General features: G+C 48.6%; 1 protein-coding gene across 1 annotated transcript; it reads left to right on the forward strand.

Annotated features, from left to right (window-relative positions):
- Positions 1 to 754: 754 nt before the first annotated feature.
- On the forward strand, positions 755 to 10,967 carry PIP5K1A (phosphatidylinositol-4-phosphate 5-kinase, type I, alpha; the record flags this gene model as incomplete). Its single annotated transcript, XM_009701425.1, has 11 exons — positions 755 to 844; positions 3,354 to 3,484; positions 3,897 to 4,014; positions 4,261 to 4,413; positions 5,581 to 5,880; positions 6,437 to 6,642; positions 7,298 to 7,381; positions 8,071 to 8,119; positions 8,542 to 8,626; positions 9,794 to 9,923; positions 10,887 to 10,967. Coding segments are annotated over exons 1-11 (1,427 nt in total), but the record flags the coding sequence as incomplete, so codon positions are not given.
- Between the last annotated feature and the right edge of the window lie 1,486 nt (positions 10,968 to 12,453).

Raw genomic sequence — 12,453 nt, forward strand, 5'->3', positions numbered from 1 at the left:
TCTGGCTGAGAGAATGCACAATTTCAGACCTGTCTGCTATTTTTCCGATCTCATTCAAGTTAGGGGTAAACCAGGCAGCGGTAAGTACAGTAAGCTGGAGGTGCTCATTTGGGAAATCAGAGCGTTTCTTCTTACCAAGGAATTCTCTGCTTAAAAACCCAGCTTGTCCCGGAACTGAACAGTTCTCGTGCCACCAAGACACTGTGTAGATCTCCTGCCACGAGCAAGACGTTCAACTCGTTTTGGCTGAGAAACACCATTTAACAACTGCCTGTGTTAGAAGACGATGAGTCAGGCGAGCTCTTGTGGTGTGAATCAGAGTAGAATTTGCCACCTTCCTAAAATGTTTCCTCAAAGACTCGGCCTTACTGGCAGAAAGCACGGTGACTGGCTGCGGATGGTCCAGACTCGCTTAGAGCCGATCTGTTTGTGATGATGATGATTAGGAAAAAGCAAATGCTTCCAGGTGGTCTTGCATGAAGGTGTTTCTCTCTAATTAAATGTCCGGCCTCAATCACACAGGAGTCAATTGGTTCTTTGAATTGATTTCAATGCTGTTGCTGTCCCGGGGGCCGCCTTGTGCCGTGTCCTCCCTTTGCACGCATGCATGGGTCTGGGGCTTCAGCAGGGTGCAATTCAAAGGCTCTGTCTTTGAGAACAGCAAAATTATGCCAGGTGGTTCTGGGCAGCCACTGGCCTCTAAGACACTGGGCTTTACGTCTTTGATTCTCACCATCTTTTACTCTGATCCTAGATGCCAGGTTCTTCTGGGCAGCCAGGCTCACAGACGATAAAGAAAGGGCACAGAGGAGTGGACTCCACGGGCGAGACTACCTATAAAAAGGTAAGTTGTCTCTTGCACAACTCATTTGACTTGACTGTTGTCATTCTCCTCTTCGTAACGCAAGTGCCGGCCAGAGCAGCAGCAGCGTGTCTCACGAGGTTCGATGTTAGACGGTGGGTAACGTCTGTGACAATCGCTGTAAAAGGTCTCAAAGTAAAGGGATCAAATGACTGAATATGTGCTTCTTAGTGTCTGTTCTGTAGCCTTCTAAAGAGGGGATTATTTTTAAACTTTGCCCATTAGCAACACTTCCTAGGCCTCTTCTGGCTTATTGGGTGCTTTCTGTGCTCTTTGGGCACAATAGTTTGTATAGATCTTGTGACATTAATGGAATGTGCTTTACAAAGGGGAGATTGTTTGGGTATTTTTAAAAAGGCTGTAAATGTGGGTACTTTGTGGATGTTGCTTCCCGTTTGTTGGACTTCATCAGATCCGGCCAACTTTCTTTGAAGTCAGGTTGACTTCTAGGATGTAGATTAAATAGGTAACAGCTTGATACGGGCATTTGCCCGGTTTGTGTAAGCGAAGCTTCTGGTCTGAAATCTCTAATCCAGATGTACCTCCATCTGTCTGTCGGGAATCGGAGCGGAAGGGAGGAACTCAAATGGTGTTTCTACAGAAGCCGGCTTTTGTTATACTGCCCTTTTTGAAACTGCTTGTGTCTTCAGGATTGGGATCTGGCTTTCAGTTTCCCAGCAGATTCAGAGGTAGCAGGTTAGACAGCAGTTATAGGAGAGAAAAGTAAGAGCCAATGGAAAATGCCTGAAATGATTCTTGCAAGGGTCCCAGAAACCTGGTGGGACACTGCATGGGATTTATCTGGGAACGAGACTAATGGACAGTGCGTCTGTTTTTCATCCCCTCCTTTTCCAGGGGCGGTAAGTTGGGTTTTTTTAAAATTCTTTGCCCTTTAAAAGCAACTGTAAACAGGCAGTCAGCTGCTCAGCTGATCGTGCTGGCTAATAGAAGAGAAAAATACTTGTTCCTTGGCAACCTGGCCCTGTGGCTCTGTGTTCACAAACAAGGCAGCATTGCTGTGCCATGTTGGTAAGTTCTGTTTCTCAACAGTGGGTCTGTCCTGGGAGTTTAAGCAGGGCTAGGTGAGCTGAGCGGAGATCTGTTTTCACGCAACTTTAGCCTTTAGAGGGTAAGGAAGGAAAGCGAAGTCATGTTCTTCCTCCTTCCCTGTCTAATACTGCAGTAAATGTCAGCTACAAACAGGTAGCTGAAGCAGAAAAGGACGTTGTCAACAAGCTGGAGTTAATGCCAGTTTTTGTTGCGCTCTCTTCAGGGAACCGTGAGCAGGTCTCTTGCAGCTATGATAACAGAAAGCCACTTAAGTGGGAGAAATGTTCCCGTTTGTTATGTGTCCGGGGGAAAAAACTTGAAATGTTTGTCCCGCAGATGCTGCTGTGTCCTCTGTTGCCAAATGCTTTGATCTACAGTGATTTCTTGCATGTGGCAGGGGGCTGGGCTTTGTTTAGCTTAAGGGAACAAACACAAACTAGTTGGATCCTGAGCCCTGGATCTTGTTCTGGGTCCAGTTGCTTTATGTGTAAGCCAAGTGAAACGTCCATGAGCTGCAGTGCACAAATCCAACCTGCACCTGCTCTGCAGCCTCAACTTTTCCTGCAGGCTTTACAGCAGAGTACATATCTCCGTGCTCCGGGAACTGACAGGCCGTATAACAGCAGGGTGTTGAGCAGATCTCATCTGGGCAGTTCTGGGCAGGACAGCCCATAGCGCGAGCTAGCCTGGAGCACGTCTCGGTGGTCTGAGATGAGATCATGTGTTTCGTAGACAGAAGAGGACTCTTGGTGTGAGTAGCTGCTACAAGAACACAGTCCTACATTGTTCTTGGGCAGTTTGTGCAGAGGCTGCAGGAGCGGGATTCATGTCTTTGCTCCTTATTTAAAAACGACAGTGAACTCCTTAGGGTTAAAGAGCCACAACCTAGTGAGAGAGGCAGACAGAGGAATGTGGTAGCACCACACAGAAGCGTGCCTTGTGTGCTGGGCATGCCTGCCTTGTCCTGTAGAAGACCTGAGTCTCTGCCCAAGCGAAGGAAGGACAGGTGTCAAAGTGTGTAGTTCCAAGACCAAGGTGACAAGAAGTGAGTTTATTCATAGGGACAGAAGGTAATCTGTCCCTGGATATCTTCCCCCCTGACTGCAGGATGTAGAGATGAGTGCTGTAGGAGGACAAACTGAAATTCAGTCCTTTTAAGGACCGGTTGGATGTTGATTCTGGTTCAAGGCCTTTACTGTTCGACCCAGAGTGCAAGGATCGAGCAGGATGCTATCAGGGTTGTAGGGATGTGCCCAGGTGTTCCCATAGCCAAAGCGATGTTAGTCAATGCGAAAAAAATGATGGAACCCAGAACCAGGAGGTGTAAAATACTCTGGCTAACAGTGCTGTTTTAAACTGAGGCTCTTTTCTTTAACTCCTTTCATTGCTATTTCCAGTCTGCCGCTCAATGTTGTCCAACTCATTTTCTCTGCCCCTCCAGACGACGTCGTCTGCCTTGAAAGGTGCCATTCAGCTGGGCATCACACACACAGTTGGAAGCTTGAGCACCAAACCCGAAAGAGATGTTCTCATGCAAGATTTCTACGTAGTAGAAAGCATTTTCTTCCCAAGGTCAGTGCTTTCTTTCTTCTCTCTCTGGCGCTTTGATAGCGAGTAGCAGCATTGGTTCCTAACCCTGCTTGCAGATGAGGAAGCAGCACCAAACCAGGACAGTTGAGTGCAGGAGCGAGCACAGGTCTCCTGAGCAGAGCTAATCAATGCACTGCTCACAGACCAACTCTGGCTCCTGCCCACGAGCTGTTCCTGCAGAACCCTGGCTCTTCCTTATATGTGTCTGCCATCGGTCGCTTGAACAAATGCAGGCTTGCTGTTGTGTTTGCCTGTGTGTGTCCCTTTTGGGTGGGTGCTTTCGAGCCCTCCAGTGTGTTAGAAGCAGCCAGCCAGTGGGTGTTTGGTTTTTAGGGGAGTTTCTTAAGAAGTGTTTCAAATACAAATACTTGTGTGTGCTTCTCTCCTTGATCAGTGAAGGGAGTAACCTGACCCCAGCTCATCACTACAATGACTTTCGGTTCAAAACCTATGCTCCAGTGGCCTTTCGCTATTTTCGGGAGCTCTTTGGGATCCGACCAGATGACTATCTGGTAAGTTGCTGGTTCGACCAGGTTCCCATTTGTTGCGTACTCTGTGTAACGAGTGTTTGTCCTCTTCCCCCTCTCAGAGCTATCGAGTGCTGTGAGGCCCAAGGGCAAGCTCTGTAAGCACAGCAGTGGATGCTGTACGTGACCCTGGGTTTTGCCTCTGTTAATGTTTAAAAGGAAGAACTTTCGCGCTGAAGTTTCCTGTTGAGGTCTCTCTCACCTCTGCGTTTCTCACCTTGTCCTCCTCAGTACTCACTCTGCAACGAGCCACTCATTGAACTTTCAAACTCGGGGGCCAGCGGATCCCTCTTCTACGTATCCAGCGACGATGAGTTTATCATCAAAACAGTTCAGCACAAGGAGGCTGAGTTCTTACAGAAGCTGCTGCCTGGCTACTACATGGTGAGTCACTTGGGTGAGGCTTTCTCTGCAAGCCAGGGAAGGGAAGCGTTCCCCAAATCTACAAGTGTGAGAGATCTTGCTGTGCACCGCCTGGTAGATGTGAGCAGAGGTTTGATCCGTGCCCCAGCTGAGTGGCAGCTTCTCTCTCAACCGTCCAGTGACAAAGACAGTCACGGGCTAACACAAGCTACCTGGGTGTGATGAGCCTGGCGTGCTGCGCAGGGCTCTGAGGCTGCACTTTGTGACTCGGACCCTTTTGGAAGGTTGCAGGCTGCTTCATGACCAGCTGTGAACTGTTTGTTGCTTCCATGCTGCCCAGCGTCACACCCATGGTACTTTGTCTTGCAAAGCTGTACTTGTGTTTCCCTTCCCAGGACTGTGCTTGGTTCTGTCTGCAAAGATCAGGAGTTGAAGAGCTCGGATTTTAAGTTTCTATATATGGAAGCAGCAGCAGTTTTGAGAGAAAGACATGTTAATTTTATGAAAGTGGCCATAGCAAAAGAGGCTGCTTCAGTTCTGGAGCAAAATCAGATCCCGCCCTGAAGACAATGTGTGTGTGATCTGACACTCCTGTTTGTGTCCAGCCTGGCCTTTCCAAGCTAACTCTGTGAAAGGGAATTTAGCCCTGAGATAATCATGCCATATAGAAGTGCCTTAGGACTTCTGATGCTGTTGGGGTCACTAGCTGAGTTCCTTAAACTGCTTCTGAACCCGCGAATACTTTTGCTGTGATTATATCCCAGAAACACATTGTTTTTCTTCAAAATTCTGTCTAGTATCTTCTGCAGCCACGAGAGTGTAGATCCATCTCTATCCTAATGTATTTAGCTTGAAGCGCCAAATTTAAAAAAGCTAAGCCCAAGATCTTCCTTTGATCTGAAGCATCCCCAGCTTAGCTTCTGTGTGAATGAGCCGCAAACTCCGTCCTTCCTCCAATCTTCCTCTGACCCATTCAACTTTGCAGAGAGGTTATTAACAACTGTAGGCATCACCCATCTGTTCACTGTGTTCACCTGGCCTTGTCTCTTAGCTTCTTTGGCAATGACTTTGAATCAGTGCCAGCTCCATCTCAATAGAGAAGCACAGGAAGGAGCAAATAACTCCCCTAACTGGCATGTGAATAACCAGAATGGCTTTGAAGGTATTTCTGTGTCTTTGATGTTTCAGAATTTGAACCAGAACCCAAGGACGCTGCTGCCAAAGTTTTATGGATTGTACTGTGTCCAGGCCGGAGGCAAAAACATTCGCATTGTCGTGATGAACAACCTACTACCGCGCTCTGTCAAAATGCACCTGAAATACGACCTGAAGGGCTCCACCTACAAACGCCGAGCATCCCAGAAGGAGCGAGAGAAGGTCTTCCCAACATACAAGGACTTGGATTTTATGCAGGACATCCCTGATGGCCTCTTCTTAGACTCTGACATGTATAATGCTCTGTGCAAAACGTTACAGAGAGACTGTTTGGTAAGTGGAAGGGTGATGTGGAGAGTTCTGTCCTTTTTTCCGAGCCTTTCATGTGAAAAGGAGATGGCAGCCGCCACTATTATAGCCTCTGCCTGTGGACTTGGAGAACCTGTTTTTTCTGGTGGTGGTGTGAACAAGAAGCAGGACCTGAACCCCAGCTTCGTTCAATATTTCCAACCTGAGTTACACCTAGCTCTGCCTCTGGAGGTGGAGGAAGCACCCTCTGCCAAGGCTGAGCTCTGGAGCAGGGCAGGATCCGGGGAGAGGGGCGGGATGCTTGACTGAGTCTGTTCTCAAGTCAGGCGGCTGTGCAAAAGTCAGTGTTCTCCCCTAGCTTGGGTCCCTGTCTGCACAGGAGTGCCACCGATGGCTTTCCTCTGACTCCCTTTGGTGACTGTAGATGAGCTGACTGTGCACGAGCTGAGGATTAAAAGCCATCCCCTCAATATGCTCGGGGCTCTAGGCAAAAATGCTGACTACACTTCTGAAAATGTCTGCTCTGACAGTTTCACTGGGCTTGCAATACTGAATGAGCCTTTGTTGACTTTCCGCCCAGGTCCTGCAGAGCTTTAAAATCATGGATTACAGTTTGCTTGTGGCAATCCATAATATTGACCTGGCACAGAGAGAGCACGCGATGGCAGACGGGACATCCCAGACCGATACGCGGCGACCCGCTGCCCAGAAGGCCCTCTACTCGACAGCCATGGAATCCATCCAAGGAGAGGCCCGGCGAGGTGGCACCATAGAAACCGATGACCAGTAAGTCTGTGTCGGTGTTACTCTTCCCAGTGAAATACTGCGAGGAGTGAGGGGTAAAACCCAAGCTTGGCTAGCGGAGACTTAATTTAGATGCAGACTGGACCATACACAATCGCTGTCACGCTGGGCAGAGAGGTCTTGGTATCAAATCTTGTGCTTTTTATCTTTGATTTCCCTTCCTTAATGTGTCAAAGATTTTCTCGCCTTCCAGGCGGCATTTGAAAGTTCTCTGCCCATCAGTTATTGGCAGCTTCAACTAGTTACTTCCATCTACCTCTGAGGCCTGGCGAGTGCTTGGTTAGATCAGACTAACAGCCCGTAAAGTCCAGCTGCTGTCTTAGTATGGCTGGTAGTAGATGCTATTTACGGTTGCTCGATCGGTTCTCCTGCACGAGTCGGCATTAATCCTCATCTTCCATAAAATTGTCATACGGAGGGAAAAGGGGGTCAATTCTCAGGAGGTTTAGCTAATTTACTGAAAAAGCATTTTGCTCTGACTTATCTTTCACAGTTGGTTAGCTGAACAGTAGGTACCTCCCGCTTGTTGATGCTTGTTAAATAGTTCACGTAATATTCAGCCCACGCTAGGCTGTGTGAGAGAGGCAGTGGGGTGTGAGAGCACCCTGTTTCACGTCTGCACCCTGTCCTCTTCTAGGATGGGAGGCATTCCGGCCCGCAACGCGAAGGGGGAGAGACTGCTGCTGTACATCGGCATCATTGATGTGTTGCAGTCGTACAGGTAAGAAACATTTCCTGACAGCTGTGTTATCACCGAAGGGTGGAGACCACTTGACAGCATTGTCTGCTCCTGTTTGGTTGTCAAGATTGGCTTTCAAGAAATAGTTAAGACACAAATCAACATTTTCATTTTTTATTTACCATTTTCTGTTTTCTTGAAATCAGGCATTTTGGGATCAATTTCTGGGTCTTGCTTACTGTATTTACTTCACGTTCCCAGAATAGATTTACTCTCGTGAAGTTGGTTTTGTATGCTGTGGTTGTACACAGGCACTGTGCAGGAAGTGGCAAGGAAAAAACAAGTGGTGGCTTAAATTGGCCATAACCGCTTCTCCTTATAAAATGAAAAAATAGCTGTAAGGTTTGCCTTTTCTTCTATTTATATTAAAATGCAATGTGCAGAGGGTTACGTATGTAAGGTCTCTGTTAAATGTCATTGCAAGTTAACTGCCTGTGATAATTACACCTGTGAAACTCGCCTTGGGAGAGTGAATGTGTTCCACAGACACCAGGGCTGATTGCAGTCTTAGAAAAATGGGACGATGAAGAGAATCCAAAGCCAAAGTAGTCTGTGTTTGGGATGTGCTTGCCACTGTGGTCAGAAGCCAGGCTCAGTACTGAGCGAGCATGATACGATACAGACAGTGGGGACTTGGTGTGAAAATTGTTCTTAATTCTTTCCTTTGTCAGATTTGTCAAGAAGCTGGAGCACTCTTGGAAGGCCCTTGTACATGATGGGGTAAGGAGAAAAATAATCGCTTTTTAACTTGTTTAGGAATAATACCAGTGTCTTTGTAAACCGTGCCCGCTTTCCTTGCTCCTTCTGGGCATAAGATCCTGGATTTCTAAGGCACGTGTGTTTTTACCCTCTTGCATATAAAAGTATTACTTTCTAGGTACTCTCAAAAATGTTGGTTTTGTTGATGCTGGTCATCCACTTGTTCATTAACAAGTATTGATTGCTTTGTGTATGTAACGCCTACTGCTTGTAGCTAATCTGCTTCTCATAGCTGCTAGTGAGAACCACTCTGAGAATCCCTGACTGTTCCTAGTCCAACATACTGTGTGTTTCAAGGCGAACGGCCTGAGAGAAGCTCATGTTAACCACGATCACTTACGAATTCTGATTCGCACGTTAATGTTTGTCCCTTGGACTTCTAGGACACTGTATCTGTGCACAGACCCAGCTTCTACGCTGAAAGGTTTCAACGGTTCATGTGCAACACGGCGTTCAAGAAAATACCATGTAAGTACCTCCGCGCAGGTGTGCCCTTGGCGATTGCCATCGTTTCTGGCTTCTCCCTGCTCAGCAGCTGGGGTTTGGGAAGGTGGACATCAGCGTGCAAGAGCTTTAGGAAGTCTGTTGTGCTGTGTCACCCCTTCCTTCCTCCTAGATTGTTCTTGCCTCACAGATGTGACCGTATAGAAGCTGTTTCATTCATCAGCTTGTTCCTTTAGAGCACAGCCCTCATACCAGACTCTGTCACTGGAAGGTTGCTGCGTTGGGTCTTTTACCCCTTCCTGAACATGTTAGGAAAGTGCTTTCTTGGTTTTTTTGTATTTCAGTAAAGCCATCCCCTTCTAAGAAGAGCCGGTCTGGCACGACAGTTCCTCGGCGGAGCTGTCAAGGAGGAGTGCCTTCCCAGTCACACATGTCGTGCGAGACAAAAGCACAAGTAATGACGGAGGCAGATGGAGAGCAAGGTTAGTGCCTGAACTAAAAAAAAAAAACACACCAACCAAAAAAAAAAAGCCTGGAGAAGTTATTTTTCGTTTTTTTATTTATCCAATGGAAGCTTGCTGCCTCCTGAGCTGTACAAGACACCTCCATGTTGTTTTGTGGTCTTTCCGGGGGAGGGCCTGTTTTCTGGGATTGTGGGTGCAAGAAACCAGATGGGGCCAAAAACTCGTATTCAGCAAGTGGCCTTTGACAGCACCATAAGAAAGCCTGGAAGAGCAGTGAGCCCTTCAAATGCTTGGCTGTTTCCAAGTGTTCTATTGCAACAAATGCAGGGCAGGATGATAAACCTCATGTTTCAGTAAAAGCCAATCAGGATGAGACCAGGTTGTGGAGGTGGGGAATTGTTAGCTTATGCGTCTTCGTGGGATCTTTCAGCCTCGTCCAAGCATCCAGCGTGGCCCTCGCTCCTCCGAGGAAGCGGGCTGAGGCTGCGTGGCAGTCCCCTGTGCCTGGTCTCTTCCTAACAGCTTGTGCCCGTGGGGAAGCTGGGCTGGGCAGTCGTGTGGAGGCTTGGACTTGGAACAGAGAAATGCCTGCTTCTTCAGTGCTTGAGTGTTTTGGATGTCTCGGGTGGGATCCAGCATGGTTCCCAACCCCTGGCTAGCGTGGGAGCTCGTGCCACACGATCCCACTTGTTGTGCTGGTGATGGAACAGTCTGTGCTTCAACTCAGGTTCCCACCTTGGTCGCCCAGATCTCCTGCCCAGGACCCTGCCGGTAGACGAAGCTAACAGCGATTCCATCGCAACAACCCTGTCCACTTCTTCCTTGGGCAGCGGAGGCCTCAACTCGCCCGCAAATAGGTAAGGCTCTTGCTTTTTCGGCGCATGGCAGGCCAGCAACTCCTGCAAGCCAGGTTCATGAACCATGGGAGGACTTCGTGCTGCTTTATGGATGTTTTGGTTTTTGGCATGCTTGCAGAAATACCCGTTTGAGTGGTCCATGTGTTATGGAGCAAGTTTGGTGCTGTCGGTTCAAGCATGCGCAAGGGGGGAGCATTATGTCGCCGTTCCTGCGTGCAGTCCATCACAGATGATGTGATCTTGCATCTTCTGCTTGGGCTGTGTGGGGGTCCCAGTGGCTTTTAGTTTCTTGTGTGTTCTGTATTTAATGGCTTTGTTCTGGAGTTGAGGTAATTGTGCTAATTAAAGTGAGTTGGTGAAAGTGTCACTGCCAAAATGTACGTGAAGAGCATTAATGTGACGGTGGGTGATGCTGAAGATGACGTTCCTGCTGCTCTTCTCAGAGGGTTGGGCGCTCTCGCAGCTTGCTGATTCGGTTAGCATTGAGCTCCTACAACTCCTCGGGAAGGGAGGCTGCAGGATGCGTGCAGGTGCGGTTCAAAATGTCTCAGAAGCTGAAATGCATGGAGAGCCCCGAGGGAGCTGGTGGCTGCCTTTGAATGTTTCATTTCTTGTTGAAGTGATAAGACGAGCAGGGACGAGGAGGAGCTGTGGTCAGAGGGCGATCCCTTTAGTAGAAGTTGTTCTGAGGTGTTAACTTCTCTTTGGAAGCGATCGGAAACCATCTTCCCCATTCCCGACTGACTGCCCGCACAGCGGCATTGATAGAAGTGCCTGCTCTCTCCTGAGCTGCAGGAGAACAAGATGCAATTGTAATTAACACCTCTTACTCCCTCTGTAAAACAGGGAAACTTCTTGGTAGGGATCCTAAACCAGAGCTGCTCCTTTCCAGTACGTCAGCGTGCCTGAGGTGTTCTTTTTACTTACTTAACTGCGGGTCTCTCTCTTTCAATCTCTACGTAGGTCAGTGGGCGTACAAGTGCATAAAGCTGACAGCTCAGCAAAGGATTTGACTAGAACAGCTCCCGGCATCTTCCTGCCTAGGTGAGGGGAGGAACCGGACTTTGCCTGAAACCTTCTCCTGGCTGGAGGGTGTGCTCAGTGAGACTGACCCTGGGATTTGGCCTCACCCTTGTTGCTGGCCAGCGGTTACGGAGCTTCTGTACAGTCAGTTCACTCCTAAAATGCAGTGCTGTAACGCAGTGTGTCCCTGTGCCAAGGCTCAGCAGTCCTTAACGTGTCTGTCTGCTGTAAGGCTCAATGGTAAAACCTCTCGGGATGGTGTCCTCCTTACCCTGCATGGTGCTGAGCACCCTTCTTAGTAAAAGCACAGGTTCTGGTAGGTAAGATCAAACCTGCTGCTCCGTTGGGTTCAGGCTTGAGCGGTTCCCCAGATGCAAAGCCTGATCTGTGTTTGCCCCACCTACCTCTGAAGCAGAGCACGCTGCTTACCGTACCCTGTGGGCACTTGAGCATGTGGTTACCCTTTGCCAACATCCCGTAAAGCCATGTGCCAGTGCCAGACGGTGGTAATGAAATCCAGGAGAGAGAACAGACCAGTGTTTTCTCCTATGCGGGGCCTTGGGATCTGAGCTCCCTACATCACGCCTGTTGTCAGAGGCTTAAATCTGCTTTTGCGACCTTGGGAGATCTGTAAAGCTCTGCAAACCCTGAAAAGGATGAAAGCGATTTGTGGATTGTTGATTTACGGCAACATAACTTGTTGAATGGATTTGAAAAGGTGGTTTGGTTGTATTTTTTCCTCTCTACAGAATCAGCCAGTCTAGCGAGGTGTTTATGCCCCTTTGGGGAGCTAACCTCTTAAATCTCTGTAGTCCTGTACACAGGGGAGTGATCGCACCCCAAATCTCTTCAGCTAGAGTTTCTGCCCTTCTAGGGGTGGGCACAGGGGGAGGGCAGGATCTAGCCCGCGCCACATCTGCCTTAGAAACACGAGCTCAGCCCTCTCCGTGCTGCAACAACCTTGGTCTCTCTTTGCAGCACGGCCTCACGCCTGCCTCTGAAATGTTGCCACATGCCTCCATTTGTGGTGTGCACCCTGTGTGTGGAAGACGTGCTCTCCGCAGTGGCATAAGCGATGCCGTGCAGGCGTGGGTGCCCTCGCGAGGCTGGGATTCCCCTGGTCCTCAGCCCAGCTCTATCGTTAACCTCTGGCAGAAGCATGCTGGCGTTGGGGAGACCTAAACATCGGCATGTGTCGCTGGGAATGGAAGCTGCTGACCGGCATCTTGTGGGAAAGGGGTTCCAGAGGGTGGTCCCGTCCATTTGAGAGGAGCACTTCTTTTTCTCTGAAGCACTGTAATTTAGCGGTAGATTTGATAATGTTACGTTAATGGTTGGACTTGATTTTAAGGGTCTTTTCCAACCTAAATAATTCTGTGATTCAACCTGCAGCCCTGCTAGTGCTAATTAAGGCAAACCTCAAGGGCTATACGCACTGTAACCAACGCTGAGCATCCTTGCCTTTAATTTCTGTGTAGGTCAGAAGCAGCGAGTTGCCAGTTAGAGA

Source organism: Cariama cristata, unplaced genomic scaffold (genome assembly GCF_000690535.1).
Source record: "Cariama cristata isolate BGI_N322 unplaced genomic scaffold, ASM69053v1 scaffold39015, whole genome shotgun sequence".
Classification (NCBI taxonomy): domain Eukaryota; kingdom Metazoa; phylum Chordata; class Aves; order Cariamiformes; family Cariamidae; genus Cariama; species Cariama cristata.